Source organism: Ammodytes marinus (assembly GCF_949987685.1).
Source record: "Ammodytes marinus genome assembly, chromosome: 22".
NCBI classification, from domain to species: domain Eukaryota; kingdom Metazoa; phylum Chordata; class Actinopteri; order Uranoscopiformes; family Ammodytidae; genus Ammodytes; species Ammodytes marinus.
Window position 1 is genome coordinate 8,491,705 of NC_137226.1, and position 18,345 is coordinate 8,510,049.

An 18,345-nucleotide genomic window follows, 5' to 3' on the forward strand; every position below is an offset into this window, starting at 1 on the left:
GGAGCAGGTTGTTAGCAGATGTGCACAAGGCTAAGAGTTTATAGCCACACCCACACCCTCTTTGAGGATTAACATAGGCTGAGAGCATCAGCATGCTAACATTCTCACAATGACAATGTTGATGTTAACCGCCATTTTAGTGTTTTGAGTTAGCATGCTAACCATGTTAAATAACACAAAGTAAAGCTCAAGTACATGTTGAGATGTTAACTGCATAGCCTACGTGATAAGTTGACCTGAGGGTGATGCTACATTAAGAATCAAGGGGTCAACAATATCTCCAGTATTCCTCCTCTGGTGACCACGAGTGCCTTTACAAATTCCCGGACAATATGTCCAATAGTTGTTGAGATTGGGGTTGAGGGATAGGTATGTTGCAGCTAAGGTGTTCTATTGTCAGTCAAAAGGTTGTAACGTACAGTATACACTGATTTACTGTTCTATCTAGTCAAGACAAACAGAGGAACCAAATCTGACCACATCTCACAGCTATGCCAAGGTCTTTCAATTGTGCAGTAGTCAGTTAGTTCAGCTGAATGTGGGCGAAAATTGTCAGGGTCACATCACAACAAAATTAAAAAGCATTTAGCTAGTGAAGCATTCAGAGTATTTCCATTCTGTTTGGTTCAAATGAATCCGAAAATAAGTCGTTGTGGCCACGGGCTAGAGTGTTTACGTGAAAGATAGATTCCTAAAAGTTTTAACTAAATAGCTGTACAAAAATTTAAAGAAATTAAAAAATAAATAAAAACATTGAAAAAACAGTAGCGATACACCACATATGCACCCAATTAATTTTAATTTTTTGGCATAAAGCAAGCCAGACTGGTAACTTTGAAAGAAGTCATCTAGCTGGAGGATGTCTGCTTATATTGGATCAGTGAGTTGCCTGAAGCAGTGGCTGTGCTCCAGTGTCTGTTCTAACGTGAAATGAGGGGAAGCAGACTGTTTCAGTGTGGGCTCTGGGGCACTGTGCTTCGAGAGATGCTTTGACTCGATTTCACAAGCACACTAGAAATTGCATTTTAATGTTGTTATCTACCTCAATACTAAAATGATCACCCTCTAAATGGTCTCGAAGAAGAAGCAATAACCCCCCCAAAAAATTATTTTGGAAACAAGGTTGCCAGATCATTTTGAGAGTCACTCACCTTTAGGGCTTGGGAGCGGTTAGCCAGCAATTTCTCTATATTCCCAGCAGCTGTCGACACCAATTGCCTTGGGTTGTTGGTCTCCACGCTGAAGTCCTTTTTGTGTCTGTGATATATCTGAGAACAGAGTGACAGAGCAGGGATCAGTTGGGAGCAGAACTGTGACTGAGAACTGCAGAAGTACGCTGTTAATGGTATAGTTTAAAAAAAAATATATATACTTTATGGATTTTATTTTTAGAGAACATACACACACACAAAAAAAAATTAAAAAGGGACACAAAAACAAAAGACTAAATAAAATAAACAACTACCATGGCGTACTCTACTTCCAATTACATTGTTTGGATTAGACTAGAGGCAAATGTTAAACAGAAAATAAAAAGTCAATGAGGTGTCATGTAGGTCCACAGGGTAATCACTCGGTCACCAAGTCATCTGATAGTACATATTTGGGATCAAATCTCAAAAGGATCTCCCTGTAGTTACTTCGTCATCATAGGGACATATTCTATCCAAATACGTGCTGTATACGAGGCAGCACCGGCGGTTATCTTCTGTTCCTCGTCGTGGTTGGACCTCACTGACCAACACACCATGATTTATAATAGGAGCCTACATGTTCACTGATTAAACTGCGATGTCAGGTTACGTAACAAGACCATTTAGTGTGCTATGGAATATGCTCCAGCAAAAAAAGAAATAAGAAACACAAATGCCAAACAGCCAATTATTTAGCAGCCGGGGGGGATTTCATTTCATCCAACATTCAAATCACAGAACTGAGGAGCATGCATGTAGTTGTCTTCATCCTCCAGGCGTCTGATGCATTTCACTTTATTGAAATAGCAATATTAAAAAGTAATACTACTGAACTACTTTTTCACCCATTTTAAATATGTATACTGGAACTGAAAGTACTTTTATTATACTATGTATTTATATCATTTATGTATAATAATAATAATGTAGAATTTATTTCAATCTCAAAGAGAGTAGGGAGCACAAGTGCCCGATGCATTAAGTCAATCAATGTGGAACTAAAACGCTTCTTTTCCTTTGTCAGTTGTGGGTTTACGAGTGTGTATATGTGTATGTCTGCATTTGTGGGCGTTTGACTGTGTATATGTGTATGTCTGTGTTTTGTGTGTGTGTGAGTGCTCAAGTACTATGGCCAAGGCAGTAGAGTCATGATGCTGATCTTATCTGAGCGTGTACATTGGGCTTGCAGAAGAAATGATGCAACGTTATGTCTAATGGGAAGTTTCTATATATAGACTGGTGATGTGTCGTGACAGCTGAGGTCGTGCAAGGAGGGTTAATGAGAGGAAAAAAGTGACGGAAAGTACACACGATAATTCTCTCCAATACCGAATCTGAGTGGGTTTTTATATAAAGTCAAACTGAAATTAACATTTGATTAGCTACTAAATCAGTAGCCGTGGTGTTTGCTTTTTGACTAGTGTACTTATTTGCTTCAGACTGTAAGTACCAAAAACTACATGTTTTACACAACTACAATGTTGGCACATGTACATTTATTGGTGTGATATAAATAGTTTTACTCTAGGCTACATAGCCTACACTCTCTGTGCATTAGTTACTTTGTGTTCTATTTCAAATCGTAGGGTAATGTACAAAGCTATGATAGGACATTTGCCTGTCATGGTTGTCCTGTTCATTCTTCTTAAAACAAACTTTAATCAATGTACTTTTTTTGTGGGGGATACAATGTGCAAGCTGAGCCTTAAGCCATGATGACGTGTATGATTTAGGAATTGCACTGTGTGTGTGTGTGTGTGTGTGTGTGTGTGTGTGTGTGTGTGTGTGTGTGTGTGTGCGTGTGTGCGTGTGTGAGACAGAAAGTCATGCTTACCTTTATTAGGCTATCCATTCCAGTGGCCGAGTCTGTTATTGTGATCAAGTCTTTTTGCATCTGGTCCACCCATTCCTTTATTCTTATAACACACAAAAATAAAACAATCAATTAGCCAACCAAACCTAATTTAATGGAAAGCTTCCAATTGGCCTAGACAGTCAAATCCAATTTGTTGAGCTGCTCCACTCTAATTCAATTTGAATACAGCCCACAAGATCACGTGACCTTAGTTCAGCTTTACAGCTTAATGCCACAATATGCCAGAAAGAAAAAAATATATTTATAGATTCAGGGAAGGGAAGCATGGAATAACAATGTCTAGCCAAGTGGATGCATTGCTCTACTCCACATGAGCTATGCATCTAAGCGAAAGCTATTCTTTGTCAGCATTAGCCTGTCATTTCCACGAGGGTTTGATGCTGTTTAATGCATTCTTCTGATCGGAAAGAGGACAGAATGTGAAGAAAAAGAGAAAGGAAATAGTAAAACATATCTAAACAGTAATTACCAGCATGTCTAAATGGTAATACGTGTACTTTATGCCCAGTAACTTAGGACACCACACCACGCCCTTATATGGAATCCCTGACATGCAGTTCAGTTCAGTTCATGAATGTTGGTGCACGAGTGTGCGTGGTGTATGTGAGACCGTATCGACTACACCAGCCCGCTGTCAAAACACCAATCCATCTCTTAACTTGGCAGGTGAGACATGACACGACCGCCCACCCAAAATGAACTGCACTGAAATATTCATACTTCCAAAATGTAAAAAGTCGGCATACTATATAATAATATAATAAACTATAGAATGTTTATATACTATTGTATCTTGTTTAATTTTGTAGTATTCATTCTTCTTACCGGCCCAGGGACTACAGGTGGAAAATAGCAATTTGCTAAAACCTGGTACAATGCATCTCTCCTCGCTCTAAACAAGGTTAATGTTTCTTTTGTACATTGTCCCTGTTTGAATTAAGTTACATTACAGAAGCCTCATGATTAAGCATAAAAGTTGTCCTTTTTCGATATTATATCAAACTAAACTTAGATGAGTTGATTGATGTAAATGAAATTAAACTACAGCTAGCAGCCGGCTTACCACATCATAAAGTGGTTGAAACAGCTAGTGTCCTGTCCTCTCCACACGCCTTGCATGGATATACAGGTGGATAACTCCGTCCCAATCACCACCACGTAAACAGAGGCTTCCAGTTGAAGTTCTTTATTGTAGTCATTGATTGGCCATAGGAGTAAAACTACAAAGAAAATACAGTGTAAATAAATATGTCCACATACACGTTCGTATGTATGCTAATACGTGACAAATAATATGTAGTAATACACCAAACATAAATTGTATCTATATTAAATCCAAAGTGTTAAGATATTGCTAAACATAATGTGACACGTGAAAACACCACTTCCCGTGTCCGTTAATAAACACCTTAAACATGCTTCGATCTGCAAAATATAACTCAATATAAATAATAGATGACCCAAAAGATTGATAACACATACCAACGATTCTCTCTCGGACGTGAACGCCTGGATGATAATGGATATGAACATGTGCTTCCTCTCTCTCATATCTAAGATGGAGGACTGCCTCATAGTAACTGATGATGTAACTTCTGGTCACATGACCTGAATCTCCACTACACAAACTCACCAGTAGGAGGTGCCAACACAGGAAACATACAACTGATTAACAAGGCAACACACTCCCCGTCTGGTATCCCTAGATACCATAACATTTCCACAAACCACCTCTAAAGGAGGAAATCGATCAAGCCTGTTCCTCGGGAGAGAACAGCAGAACCACTTCAGCCACAGGCCTGAGATACAGCTTCGGTCCATCTTGTCTGTAGATCTTCACCTCGACTTTACGGACTCTTCCGTCCTTGCTGGGGAACACCTGAGATATGACTCCCATAGGCCAATTGTTTCTTTTAGACTGGCTATCCCTCATGAGAACCACCGAACCTGGAGTGATGTTCGGTTTGTCAGACGTCCATTTCCTTCTTGCTTGCAGGGTAGACAAGTACTGTTTGCGCCATCTGTCCCAAAAGGTATCGGCCAGGCTTTGCACTTGTCGCCACTGTCGCTTATGTAGGTTCTTGTTGTCACCTGGAGGGATGAGATGAGGACCGGTTTTCTGCGTCAGCAGTGTGGCAGGACTGAGGATGAATGGATCTTCTGCATCTGTGGAAACAGGTACTACGGGTCTGTTGTTGACAATTGCCATCACCTCAGCCATAAAGGTGGTGAGCACCTCATGAGTGAGCCGGGAGGTCTGGGACTGGAGAAGCATGGAGTCGAGAATTCTGCGGGTGATTCCAATCATCCTCTCCCATGCCCCACCCATATGGGAGGCATGAGGCGGGTTGAACGTCCAGGTGCAGCCCTTTTCAGAGAGGTACCTCTTCACCATATCCTCATCAACATTAGAAGGGATTCCTAGCTCCTTGCACGCTCCGATGAAGTTGGTACCCCGGTCTGAGCGGATGTGCTTGACCGGCCCACGGATTGCCAGGAACCTTCTCAGCGCATTTATAAAGCTGGAGCTGTCCATTGACTCTATAACCTCAAGATGGATAGCTCTGACGCTCAAACAGGTAAATAGGACGGCCCATCTTTTACTTTCGGCATGGCCACCCCTAGTACGACGTGCTGAGACAGTCCAAGGTCCAAAGACATCAACACCGACATGAGTGAAAGGTGGGTCCATGCTGAGTCTATCCAGAGGTAAATCGGCCATTTTCTGGACCTCACATGTACCTCGTAGCTTACGGCAGGTGATGCACTTGAAGATGAAGCTGCTTACACACCTTTTGGCCCCCACAATCCAGTAGCCAGCTGAACGGACTGCGCCCTCAGTAAAATGGCGTCCTTGATGTTGTGACTCTGTATGATAATGTCGCACAAGAAGGGATGCAACATGATGACGTCCAGGAATGATTAAGGGCCTTTTCTCCTCGTATCCCAAATGTGACTCCTGTATCCGTCCTCCAACCCTCAAGAGACCATCCTCATCAATGAATGGATCCAACATCCTGAGAGGGCTGCTCTTGGGCATATTTCTTTGATCCTTGATGCAATCGATCTCTTCAGCATAAGTTTCCTGCTGCACCGATAGAATGATGACATTTCTACTCTGCCTGAGTTCCTTCACTGAGTATGGTGTTCCACTGTGATGCCATTCTTTGGAGGTACGGCCAGGATCTTCTGAAGCCTTCTTGAAGTGGTAGGCAGTGCGTCTGAGGAAACAGATGCCACGACTAAGAGCCCTCCAAGTCGAAAAGCGTTGAAAACGCTGGGATCCAAGTCGGCTGTCATCGGTGGTGGAGGCAAGCACTGTTACTTGGGTGCGCAGGTCTTTATCCTGTCCTGGGTCTACTAGCTCAAACACATCTGTCTTGAAAGGTGTTTCCTCTGGTTGAGACAGAAACTGAGGTCCGGTAAACCAGCTTGTGTACTTCAGATGAGCTGCATGTACAGACCTTGTGGCGTGGTCCGCAGGATTGTGCTCAGTAGACACATAACGCCATTGCTGTGGCTTTGTGCTCCTTCTGATCCTTTGGATCCTGTTGTGGACATAAACATGGAATCTCCTTTTCTCATTGTAAATGTAGCCCAGGACTACTTTGCTGTCAGTATAAAAGGTGAGTGCATCAAACTCAATGTCGATCTCGGAAATAATGAGTTCTGCCATGCCCACAGCCAGCACTGCTGCACACAACTCTAACCGAGGTATAGTTTGTTCTGGCCGTGGAGCCAATCTTGCCTTGCCTAAAATGAACCCTGTGCGGCAGTTACCTTCTGAATCTGTGACTTTTAGGTAGGCAACAGCACCTATTGCCTTGTTCGAAGCATCCCCAAAGACACAGAGTTCTCTGTGCTGCGCAAGGGCTGGAGACACTTTTGTATATGGCCTTGGAATGTTCAGGAGCTGCAGCTCTTTGAGGGACTCTCTCCACTTTTCCCAACTTTCCTGTCCATCTGGAGACAATGGAGCATCCCAGTCACTAGTCTCAGATGAGAGGTCTCTAAGCAAAGCCTTGCCTTGTATGGTGACTGGAGCCACCAATCCTAAGGGGTCATAAAGGCTGTTGACTGTTGCTAAAACTCCTCTGCGAGTGAAGGGCTTCTTTTCTTCTGCCACTTGGAACAGGAAAGTGTCGGTCTTCAAGTCCCAGCAGAGTCCAAGGCTGCGCTGTATAGGTAAGGGGTCGACGCCAATTTCCAGATCCTTCAGATCGTTGGCATGATCTTCGATGGGGAATGCCTCCATGACTTCTCGGCTGTTCGAGGCTATTTTATGTAGCCTGAGGTTGGAGCAAGCCAGCATGTTCTGCGTTCTCTTGAGCAAATCAATGGCAGCTTCCTTTGTGGGGAGAGACTTCAGTCCGTCGTCAACATAAAAGTCTCGATCGACGTACTGCCTGGCGTCTTTGCCAAACTCTTTCTCTCCTTCTTCTGCGGCTCGCCGGAGACAGTGAGTGGCAATGGCTGGCGATGGACTATTGCCGAAGACATGCACTTTCATGCGATATTCCACGATGTCTTTTTCCAGGTCGTTGTCCCTGTGCCAGAGAAATCGTAGGTAATTCCTGTCTTCTGGTCTGACAACGAAGCAGTGGAACATCTGTTGTATGTCCGCTGTGATGGCAATGGAGTCCTTTCGGAAACGAATCAGTACCCCAAGGAGACTGTTATTGAGGTCTGGGCCAGTCACAAGTACCTGATTCAGTGAGACACCTTTGTGTTGAGCACTTGAATCGAAAACGACCCGGATCTGGCCTGGTTTCTTAGGATGGTAAACTCCGAAGCAAGGGAAGTACCAACATTCTTCTTCCGTTTTAAGTGGAGGAGCTACCTCTGCATGGCCATTCTTGAATATCTTTTCCATGAAAGAGATAAAATGTTCCTTCATCTCAGGCTTCTTGTTAAAGGAGCGGTGTAGTGAAGACAAGCGATCAGCTGCTTGTGACCTGTTGTTGGGAAGGCGTCTCCGCGGCTCTCTGAAGGGCAAGGGAGCTACCCAGCTATTGTCCTCATCTTTATAGACTCCCTGTTCCATTGTCTTCTGAAAGAGCATATCTTCAACAGAAAGGCCTATTTTGTCATCATCTTTTGTCTGTCCAAAGACATGACGTCCCAGATGCTCTCCGTAGTCCTCACATGCGGGAGCCTCCACATGGACAGGTGCAGGGAGACTTGTGGCCTTGTTGTCATATAACTTCTCCTTCACAACATAGTGGTTAGGACATGGTCCAAAGACAGAATGGCGTCCATTTTCCAGAGTGTTGGTAAAATAGGTGCTCACAGTGGCTGGCTTGTGGACACTTCCAAGACAAACATTACCAACGATAACCCATCCCAAGTCCAGCCTCTGGGCATAGGGTGAATCATGTGGCCCATTTATCTGTTTCCTTACTTTGTGAACCCTTATTATGTCTCTGCCAAGTAGGAGCATAATAGGAGCCTGAGGGTCTAGCTTTGGGATGTGATGCACCAGAGGTTTCAGGTGTGCGTGATGCTGTGCCGCTTCCGGAGTGGGTATTTCGCAGCGATTGTTTGGAATTTTGTTACACTCAATCAGTGTAGGTAGAGAGAGAGTAACTTGTCCATCTATGGATTCCACCTGGAAACCATGTGCTCTTCTGCCTGATGTCTCAACTACACCAGCACATGTCTTAAGTGAGTAAGGAGAGTTGTGGGATTTGACGTTGAAGAGGTCACAGAACTCAGACCTTACTAACGAACGATTGCTCTGATCGTCTAGTATTGCGTAGCACCGCATTGCCTTTTCCTGCTGGCCATTTGGATAGACTTTCACGAGACAAATCTTAGCACATGATTTTTCGGTGAGATCTCCCCCACAGACCTGAGTACAGGTCGCCGAAACAGTAGCCTCATCAGCATTGAATCCTCCCTCCCCGCCATGCTCACATGGAGGGGTGTGGGCCATCGAGAGCCATGGTGCAGGTCCAGGGTGCAGGGCTGAGTTGTGACTCTCACTCCCGCATTCATCACACTTGATGCAGCTGTTGCAATTTTTGGCCAAATGTGCTGATGATGCACAGCATTTGTAGCAGATGCCATGTTGCTTTAAAAAAGCCTTCCTTTCCTCAATGGATTTTTCCCTAAAGCCACGACACTTTTGCAATGGGTGTGGTTTGTTATGTATGGGGCATTGCTTGGCAACATCCATGTTGTTCTGCTGTGTTGTGTTAGCCCATGTTGAGGTGCTAGGTGACACATCAGTCTTGTGGACAGAGATTGGACTGTCGTACTTAGGTGCTGATTTCCTCATCGGCGTAGGTTCAGTACTGCTTGCAGTGAGTGAGAAGCTAGGGTCGTTTCTCATTTTGGCTTGCTGGCACACAAATTCCACAAAGTAGTCAAATGGAGGGAAAGGAACATTGAAATTTTCCTTAAACCTAGAACCGTGAGAGAGCCATCTCTCCTGCAGATTGTATGGCAGCTTCTGTACGATGGGGTTGATACCACGAGCGGTGTCTAAGTAAGTAAGTCCGAGCAGATCTCTATCTGATTTAGCCGCTTCAAGCTCCATTAACAAGTCACCGAGCTCTCTCAACTTCTTATGGTCCTTATTCGTGATCTTCGGGAAGTCTTCCAGTCTTTGGAACAACGAATTCTCTATGACCTCTGGCGACCCGTAGCACTCGTTGAGCCTATCCCAAGCCATTTTGAGCCCATTCTGTGGGTGGTGGACATTCACAGCTCTTATCCTCTTCACTTGAGTCGCTGATTCTGCACCTAGCCACTTCACTAACAGATCCATTTCTTCGCTGTCTGTTAGGTTTAAACCTTGTATGGCATTGAGGAATGATGCTCTCCAAGCTCTGTAATTCTCTGGTTGATCACTGAATTGGAGAAGCCCTGAAGACACAAGTTCCCGTCTTGCAAAAAACCTGACAAAGTCTGACATGCTCTGGCTGTCAGACGGATGAGCCTGATGAGCATTTGCATACGGAGAAGCTTGTGAACAGTCTCTGTTATTATTTGCTTGTGTCGGACTCATGTGATCCATGCCCCGTCCTGAATACAACAATTTTGGGGGCTTTCTATCAGAAGGTTGTGGAGTGTAAGTAGCAGCCTGCCCTCTCTGGCGTCCAACTGTTGATGCTTGCACTCCAGGATGACTGTTGTGGATTGGTTTATTATCCTGCCAATTGCACTGCACACTAGCGTCTGGGACCCGCTGGATAACCGTAGCTTGTTGACTAATACTGTCAGTAGAAGGTTTTCCCAATGCAGGTACTGGCTGATGAGCAGTGTTTATCTGCTCTTCAACGTATGCTTTTGTGCGCTCTGCTGGGTCATCCGTTGCCATATCAATATTAGAGCTCAGGGCTTCGCTTTGCTCATCCATTGCTGCCTCTAATGCTTCAGCCTTAGCTTCTGCTGCAGCAGCTTTTTTCTCTAGTTGAAGAGTGTCGAGGGATACCTCCAAACGTGTTTTCTCCACCTTTAAGCGTGCTTGTTCCATTTTGATGTGGCTTTCTTGCTCTGCAAATGATGCCTCTACTTTAGCAGCTTGGGCTTCAGCACGAGCTAAGGCTGCAGCGGCATTGGTGGAAGAGCTGTTGGAGCTCTTCGATAAAGATGAACGTGAGGTACGAGACCGTGTCCGTGATGACTGAGATTTTGATGATTTCTTCTCCGACATTTTGATAAAAATGTCTTTTGCATCACAGTTCAGTCCGTTAGAGAGCGTTGTTTTACTGTCCTGTCCTCTCCACACGCCTTGCATGGATATACAGGTGGATAACTCCGTCCCAATCACCACCACGTAAACAGAGGCTTCCAGTTGAAGTTCTTTATTGTAGTCATTGATTGGCCATAGGAGTAAAACTACAAAGAAAATACAGTGTAAATAAATATGTCCACATACACGTTCGTATGTATGCTAATACGTGACAAATAATATGTAGTAATACACCAAACATAAATTGTATCTATATTAAATCCAAAGTGTTAAGATATTGCTAAACATAATGTGACACGTGAAAACACCACTTCCCGTGTCCGTTAATAAACACCTTAAACATGCTTCGATCTGCAAAATATAACTCAATATAAATAATAGATGACCCAAAAGATTGATAACACATACCAACGATTCTCTCTCGGACGTGAACGCCTGGATGATAATGGATATGAACATGTGCTTCCTCTCTCTCATATCTAAGATGGAGGACTGCCTCATAGTAACTGATGATGTAACTTCTGGTCACATGACCTGAATCTCCACTACACAAACTCACCAGTAGGAGGTGCCAACACAGGAAACATACAACTGATTAACAAGGCAACACAGCTAGCTTTTACCTTACATATAGGAATGGCATCCATATTTTCAACAAGAACGGCAATGAGTATATTTATAAAGATCTTAATAACATTAAGCTTAATAAAACATCAAACTTAACAAAACTAAATTTTTTATAGTAGTGGTATATTGACATTTTTCAGCTAAAGCAATGGGCAAGGAAATCCCTATTGCAACCACGATACTTTGGTCAACCTGTTACTGCTCCACTGCCAATACTGTAACATGCTCCCAGCGCTCTGAAAACAATACACTGTAAGTACATCCACAAATCATCCCCCCAGCTCCTTTACCACGGCCAATAAAAAATACATGACATAATCCATAAAGAAAATTACCCCTTTGCCCCCACAGTTTGAATTAACCTTACACCTTACACACTGATAGGGGGCATTTGACATATGATACCTGTCTAGGTTATCTTATTTAAAAAAAATACAGTGTAACGTGAACCAGGTTTTCTCACGCTGGATGAATGTGTAGCATAGCAGACCCAGAGTATATTTAGCCTTCTGAGAGACAGCTGAGGGCAGATACAGTATGGGCATTAGCTATTAAACCCCCCCCCCCCCACCCCCCCACACACACACAGAGCGGGTAAGTAGGAAAATGTTAGGATATAATTTCTTACAAATTACTTCAAAGAGGATTTATGTTTCAGAGCCATAGTTAAGTATGCAGACCACTGTACATGGAGCTCCAGGGTCAAGCTAAGGTCCACTAACCATAGCGAGCAGGTGTGTATTGGGGCTGTTATGCATGTGGCTTTTACAAAAAAAAGCCCAGCTGTCCTTAAGGAAAAGGGCGGGGGCCATTACAACAGGTGTTGAATGTGTGTGGTTGTGTAGTTATGCCCTATCAAAGAAGAGTTGAGGTTCATTACCATCCACCTTTTCAACAAGGGCTTACTTTGTCCTCACTTTGAACTTTTGAGCAAAATGTTATGTTCAATGCCACATTTTCTGATCGTACTGCAGCACCATTTACCACATTGCAAGTGTGGCAAAGTTAAGTAATGGCTCATTTTACTTGGTTTGAACTCAAATTTTGAAATCAATCTGATCTTGGTTTAATAAAAATCGATCGAAAGGCTAAGCATTGCTCTGATTAACCACTTCCACAAATGTGACCACATCTTCCTGTTATCAGTAAAGGGCATGCACTCCCCGCTCAACTTGTCTTTACTTTTCTTTAAGAATAGAAGCAAAATAAGGAAATGGTCTTTTAAATATAGAAACATTCAAAATAAAGTAACAAAAACATTAAAGGAAAGAGTGGAAACTTGGAGCAGGATGTGGAAAAAGGAGATAGCATCATTATCCCCTCCCATTGCTCGGCTCCTGTTCTACCCCCCACCCACCCAACTCTGTTATTCTCTCTCTCCCTTTCCTTGGGGAAATTGGAGAGGGGGGGGGGGGCTACAGTATGTGGAAAGGAAGGAAGCCTTCAAAATGGCTGGTGACTGAGCCATATGAAGCCACTACAGCGGTTAGTCTCCAAAGCTGTGAAACTCAGCCAAGTGTGAAACCTGCTGGCATCACAAGCCTCTCTGCTCTCACACTTGTCTCAATGAGTCATTAATATCACCCACTTACGCGGCACACGTTTTGTTTTTCCCCCATCGGGCAATTGTTGAAAACTCCTTTTTAATTCCTTCACTCGCTTACACACTTATACACACACTAAGATGGAAGTTCAATCTGTAAGTATGCAGTGTCGCCTAACATCTGGGGCTGATGTAATCTGTAAAACGATGCCAGGTACAAAAGTCCAGGGTTGTTGCGAGTCTAACTGCATCTCAACAACCCTGATGATTAGGCAATTTAGACCAATCAGGCATCGCAGGAGACAAGTCCACACAATCACTGTGTTGTTTCTTCTGGAATGGACTGTATTTCTACTGTGATGACTGAATTAAAGAGGCACTACTACTACTACTGCTGCTATTCAGCCTGTGAAAACAAGATATATTTGTTATAAAGCCAATAACATAATCTTAGCCCTTCCTTTGTCCTAACATTGATACAAGAGACTACTTAAATGTGCCGGGAGTCTGAAGCGATGTCCATGTTACGGCAGTCAGTGTTTGACCAGTTGACGACAATGGGAAATATCTGTTTAAGCGGACTTATAAATGTATGAGAAAAGGTAGCTGATGGTAAGCCCGGCCTAAAGGGACAAGGCTAATAGCAACTTCAACTGGCTTTCAAGACAGGTAACGCAATGTGATAATAATTATCACATAAGTTCATACAAGTTCATGTGAAAACAACAGACCATGGCATGTTCCAAATACCATCATTAAACACCTTGCGACATATTTCCTGTCTGGCACTCATTTTGATTTGGAATCGTCAAAGAGACATCCTGTTATGAACCTATCAATGCCCGGGAGCAGCTCTCTATGGTGGATCAAATGTTCGTCATTAGGCACCTATCTGTCTCAGGTGTGCGTGACCCTTAGCTTGAGACCTAGACAATATGTCCGGTCTCACAATATTAAATTGGACAATGTTAATTTCCATGAAACTTTAAAATCACAACAATGCCACACACACACACACACACACACACACAGGTTTCTATAGACAGATGGATGTGAGCCACAATCTTTAAAAACATGCACACCCACTTTGGCCGCAGACTGGTTTTAAACTTGATGATGCTCTGTGATAGCACTACTACAGATCACCGCGGGTTCACTGACTGTAGAGAGTTGGAGAGACACACTTGGGTGGAGTTTAGACTAACTGATCGTCTGATATGAGGGGCTCCGAAGGCTGAAAAGATGACATTAATATTTCATCAAGTTCTTTCCATGTCCTCAGTGACAACCCCAAATGTGCCAGCGAGTTAAATGGTGTGAAATTAGATGAGGTGCTAGTGAGCGCTGTCAATATTACCGTAGATACTGTAGTACCAGACCCGCAACTCTACAGACCGATTCATGAACACAGAACACACTAGAGAAAATACAGTGAACAATGTCAGAAGGCTTGTGAGATGTTCTTACTGCCGACTAGTCTAGTGGGAATGTGTCTGAATCTGTGATTGACCCCTGTGTGGATGATGGGTAGGCAAAGTAGCCCCCACCCCCAGTCTCCATCCCTTTAATGACTGGAAGAGAAGCTGCCTCCATAAAGCCAGCTGTCACATGGATGTGTAAGTGTGTCAGCGTCACTATGTAACCAGAGCAGCGGGTCTTTCAGAGGGCAGTAGGGGGGTTGCCCGGGGTCAAAGGTCTCCAAGACAGGTGCAGCTCTTTTGCAAAAGCTCTCATGGTAATGAAAATTGGTGTGACCCATTTTGTTCATGTGTGTGTGTGTGTGTTATATTACCCACCACTCAGAGTAATGGACCAGCGCATGACAAAGCACTGGTAAACAATTAAGAGTATGAGAAAATGAGCTGACTCTAAGACATAAAAAAGGGGATATCTCCACACGATCCGCCACATGGCCATACTGTGTGTTCGGGGTGCTGAAAAAGAAAAGCTGTTGTTAATACACAACCTAGGCTCTGTAAACTGGTATGTTGACAAAGGGTATGTAAACAAAGGGGGCCCACCCTAGCTATGCCCTTTGACAGAATTAACGCTTGATTTCTTTTCAGCACACACAGTACGGACGGGTAGCAGATATTCACAGATTTTGACAAAGTTATTTTAACAACAAGCTTTCTCTAGAATTGCTTTGAAGCTAAAAGTTGCAATTATCCACAATTGGTCAAAGGACTGTGTGTTGCTTGCAATGTATATCGCACCAAGAATTACCACCTGGCCCTGGAGTTCAGCTTTTTTTCATTTTGGAGTCTTTTAGCTCATTGTTTTGGTTTTTACGGGTCACAACGTTCCTTCCTGTCTAACTGCTTTCATCAACCTTGTTTCAAGAACCAGAAGAAGACAGTTGTTTACAGCGACACAGCTCTGATAAACGCTCTGTGAGGAATAAAGTTAGCAGCTAGCTGGTGAGCTGCCAGATATTTCCTATAAAAAAGTTTGTGGAGAAAATAAGGCTAAAACGAGAATGAATGTTGGACTTCATCAGAAGACCACAAACAGAATTGCTGATTAATGTTGAATTTGTATGTGTAAATAGGCTAATGTTTTGCTCAAATAACAATGTTTAAACTCAATTGTATGTCAGTGATGCATTTGCAACTTGTTGAGCTAACAAATAATAAAAAAGATAAATAATTGTAAGGGTGATTTATATTTTGTGAAATTTGGTGACATAAAGCCTACTGTCCTATTTGAGAAGGGATATTATTCCACAGTATTGGATTTATAAAGCTATGTATTGCTATTTCACGCAACTACTACGATTGCATTTTCATCTTTATGTTGACGAAATGCTGGTTTAGGATGCACAAACAAATCATTGTGCACTATTGTTTCAGAATGAATAATAGGAGAGGTAAAGCCTCGCTCTAGCAGTCAGGAGCAGACCATCTGAACCAAGGGCTGGACAAACCAAAGCGGTCACACTCCCAGAATAGAGTGCATGACTCAGCACGTGAGCACTGCTGTCTTAATTCTGGCCACATTTAAACACCCACCATCTCCCCAACCCCTCCTCCTTCTCTCCCCCTGTTTCTACACTTCAAAGTCACAGCCTCTGGCCTCTAGCTGTTGTGCATGCATTTAATACATTTGTAGGACGATGAGCTCAGGAAGTGAATATGCTCAAACACTCCAACAACTATAAATATGAAAGTCTCTTGTGTCTCTTTTATGGGGAAACCATTAAGATTGAAAGATAAAGTCAAGATTGTTTCATGAAGAGCAGCTTTTCAATCAGGGATCTTCTAAGGTTGGAGGGGTATTTGCTTGCTTTAATTAAATGAACGATTGCGCTCTTAAACGACGTCAAGTTCGTAAAAAATAATGACTTGAGTACAATGTCATCTATGAGGCAATGACAGCCAAAACTATATAAAAAAAAAAGTTGGAATAAACCAGAGGACGTCTTAGATATGAGCTGACCTCAAAGCTGTCCTTGACTAATACTTTGTGTCTCTATTACCTCCGTTTGAGGGTTTAGATGAAAAGCTCACAGGCGCGCTCTTCACACGGGCTTTTCAAGAGTTTGATATTCAACTTTCAAAAGATGGATCCCTGGTGGAGTTCAAGGGGAGAAGATTCGGGAAGATTTTAACATCAAGCTTTTTTCTGCAAAGTCCCGTCTTTACTTTCACACTAAACTTTTTTTCTGTGTGGTTTCTAGAAAGAAATCAGCGAGGGGGAGATTGTATAAACACCCTGTAGGCTGTGTTCGTCTTTGGGCGGTGAAAGTATATGAACAGTTTGTCATAAAATACTTTTTCAGTTCTCGCTTGTTGAGTAGGTAGTATACAAACCTTTCTCTTTCCACCTTGAACTCATGGTATATTGGTAGCCTGATTTCATGCAGCCACCATGCCATATCCTTAATCAACAGGGGAAGAGACTGGAGCACATCTAAGAATATCTTGTTTGACCGCAATGACCTAACGTTGTCATTCAGCACCAGAGGTCTTAAAGTGCACCCGTGTTTATTTCCACAGCGTTTATAGCTAGTCTCCGTATTTTCTCTTTTCACCAAGTGATAAACCTGACACCATGTAAACACCCCTCGAGCCGAGTGAAAGCCCAGCAAATTGATCCAGCAACGTTGGGGACACTATATCACACTGACTGAACCCAGAAAATGTATCCTCACGCAGGCCCCCGAGAGTCCCAATCTCAGAGTTAACACTCCAGTGCTCTCTCTCTTCTTGTAAACATCCGCAAGATTTAAAAAAAATAAAACTTTGAACCAAGTCGGCGGATCCACATCTGATCTCTTAATACCATCGGAAAGTGTGACGGAGAGAAAACATCCGACAGCTAACACACTAATTTTTATTTCTCCCTCGTCTCATCATGTTGTGCATTCGTGGTTTCAAGCACCGGGAGACAGCTTGAAACATTAAGTCCTCCTCTGATAGTAGTAATTTGGAGCTTCTAATCTGTTCTCAGAGAGAGAGAGAGAGAGAGAGAGAGAGAGAGAGAGAGAGAGAGAGAGAGAGAGAGAGAGAGACTGACATCATTACAGGAAATGAAGGAGATGCACGACAAAAAAAACGATAGGGATGTTTGAGGGATGAGAGTCTTGCTGTAATTGAGCCACTGGGGGATAGCTAATAAGAGCTCTGGCTATGAAGCAAGGCATCTAATATGCAGTGCTCAAATGGCAGGGGGGCTTTGTGGAAGACAAATAGTCACTTTTTTCCCACTGTACCCCTCTTTTTCTTGAGTAAATGTCATCACCCATTGCTTAGTTTATATATCTTGAGCTTTATTGCTTAGGTCCCTGTTATACTTCTTCCCTTTCACCCTTTCAGACCCAACTCTTTGTTTGTTGTGGTGTATAATGCTGTTAATCTAGACTGTATTTTTCTTGTTCCCTTAAAAGCTTACTTTTTCATCTCCCAAACTCACAAAATGAATGGCCTTATTTATTTTCTACTTAATGGTTCCTGTTTGCTCTCGAAATGAGCTCATAATGTTAGAAATCCCTTCCCTTTGTCCCTTCCCCTCTCGTCACGATACAAGTGATACTATCTTTTGCCTTTATTAAGGTCAATAACACCATAATTAGAGGCTTTGTGAAATTTTCAAGGCTTCACTATCTTCTACGGCAAGACGTTATTGCCGTTTCCGCCTCCCTTCTAACATTTTCCTCTTAGCAAGTCAGTCAGAGCATTGTGCCCCTCTGCCTAGATCTGAGAGCCGTGTTTAAGTGAAGCCTTGATAACAGTATTTTTCAGCTCTCTATCGAGCACTTATCCTAGGGTGTATTACAGCTGTGGAAGGCGCTGACAAGACATTGCATGAGATCATTACCAAATGATAGGATTGGTGCTGGTGGGTATTCGTGCACTGATAGAGCAGGTGTGTGTTACAGGAAGCAGATTCCGCTTGAACTAATGGC

At 43.1% G+C, this 18,345-nt stretch overlaps 1 protein-coding gene across 1 annotated transcript in view; it reads right to left on the reverse strand.

The window, feature by feature from the left end:
* LOC307268682 (voltage-dependent calcium channel subunit alpha-2/delta-1-like) overlaps positions 1-18,345 on the reverse strand; it is a 92,121-nt gene that overhangs the window by 64,620 nt on the left and 9,156 nt on the right. The window contains exons 2-3 of the mRNA XM_080051414.1: positions 3,028-3,109; positions 1,152-1,268 (exon numbers count right to left, since the gene is read on the reverse strand). Of these exons, the coding sequence (XP_079907540.1) occupies positions 1,152-1,268; positions 3,028-3,109 (199 nt within the window). The remainder of the gene's footprint in view (positions 1-1,151; positions 1,269-3,027; positions 3,110-18,345) is intronic.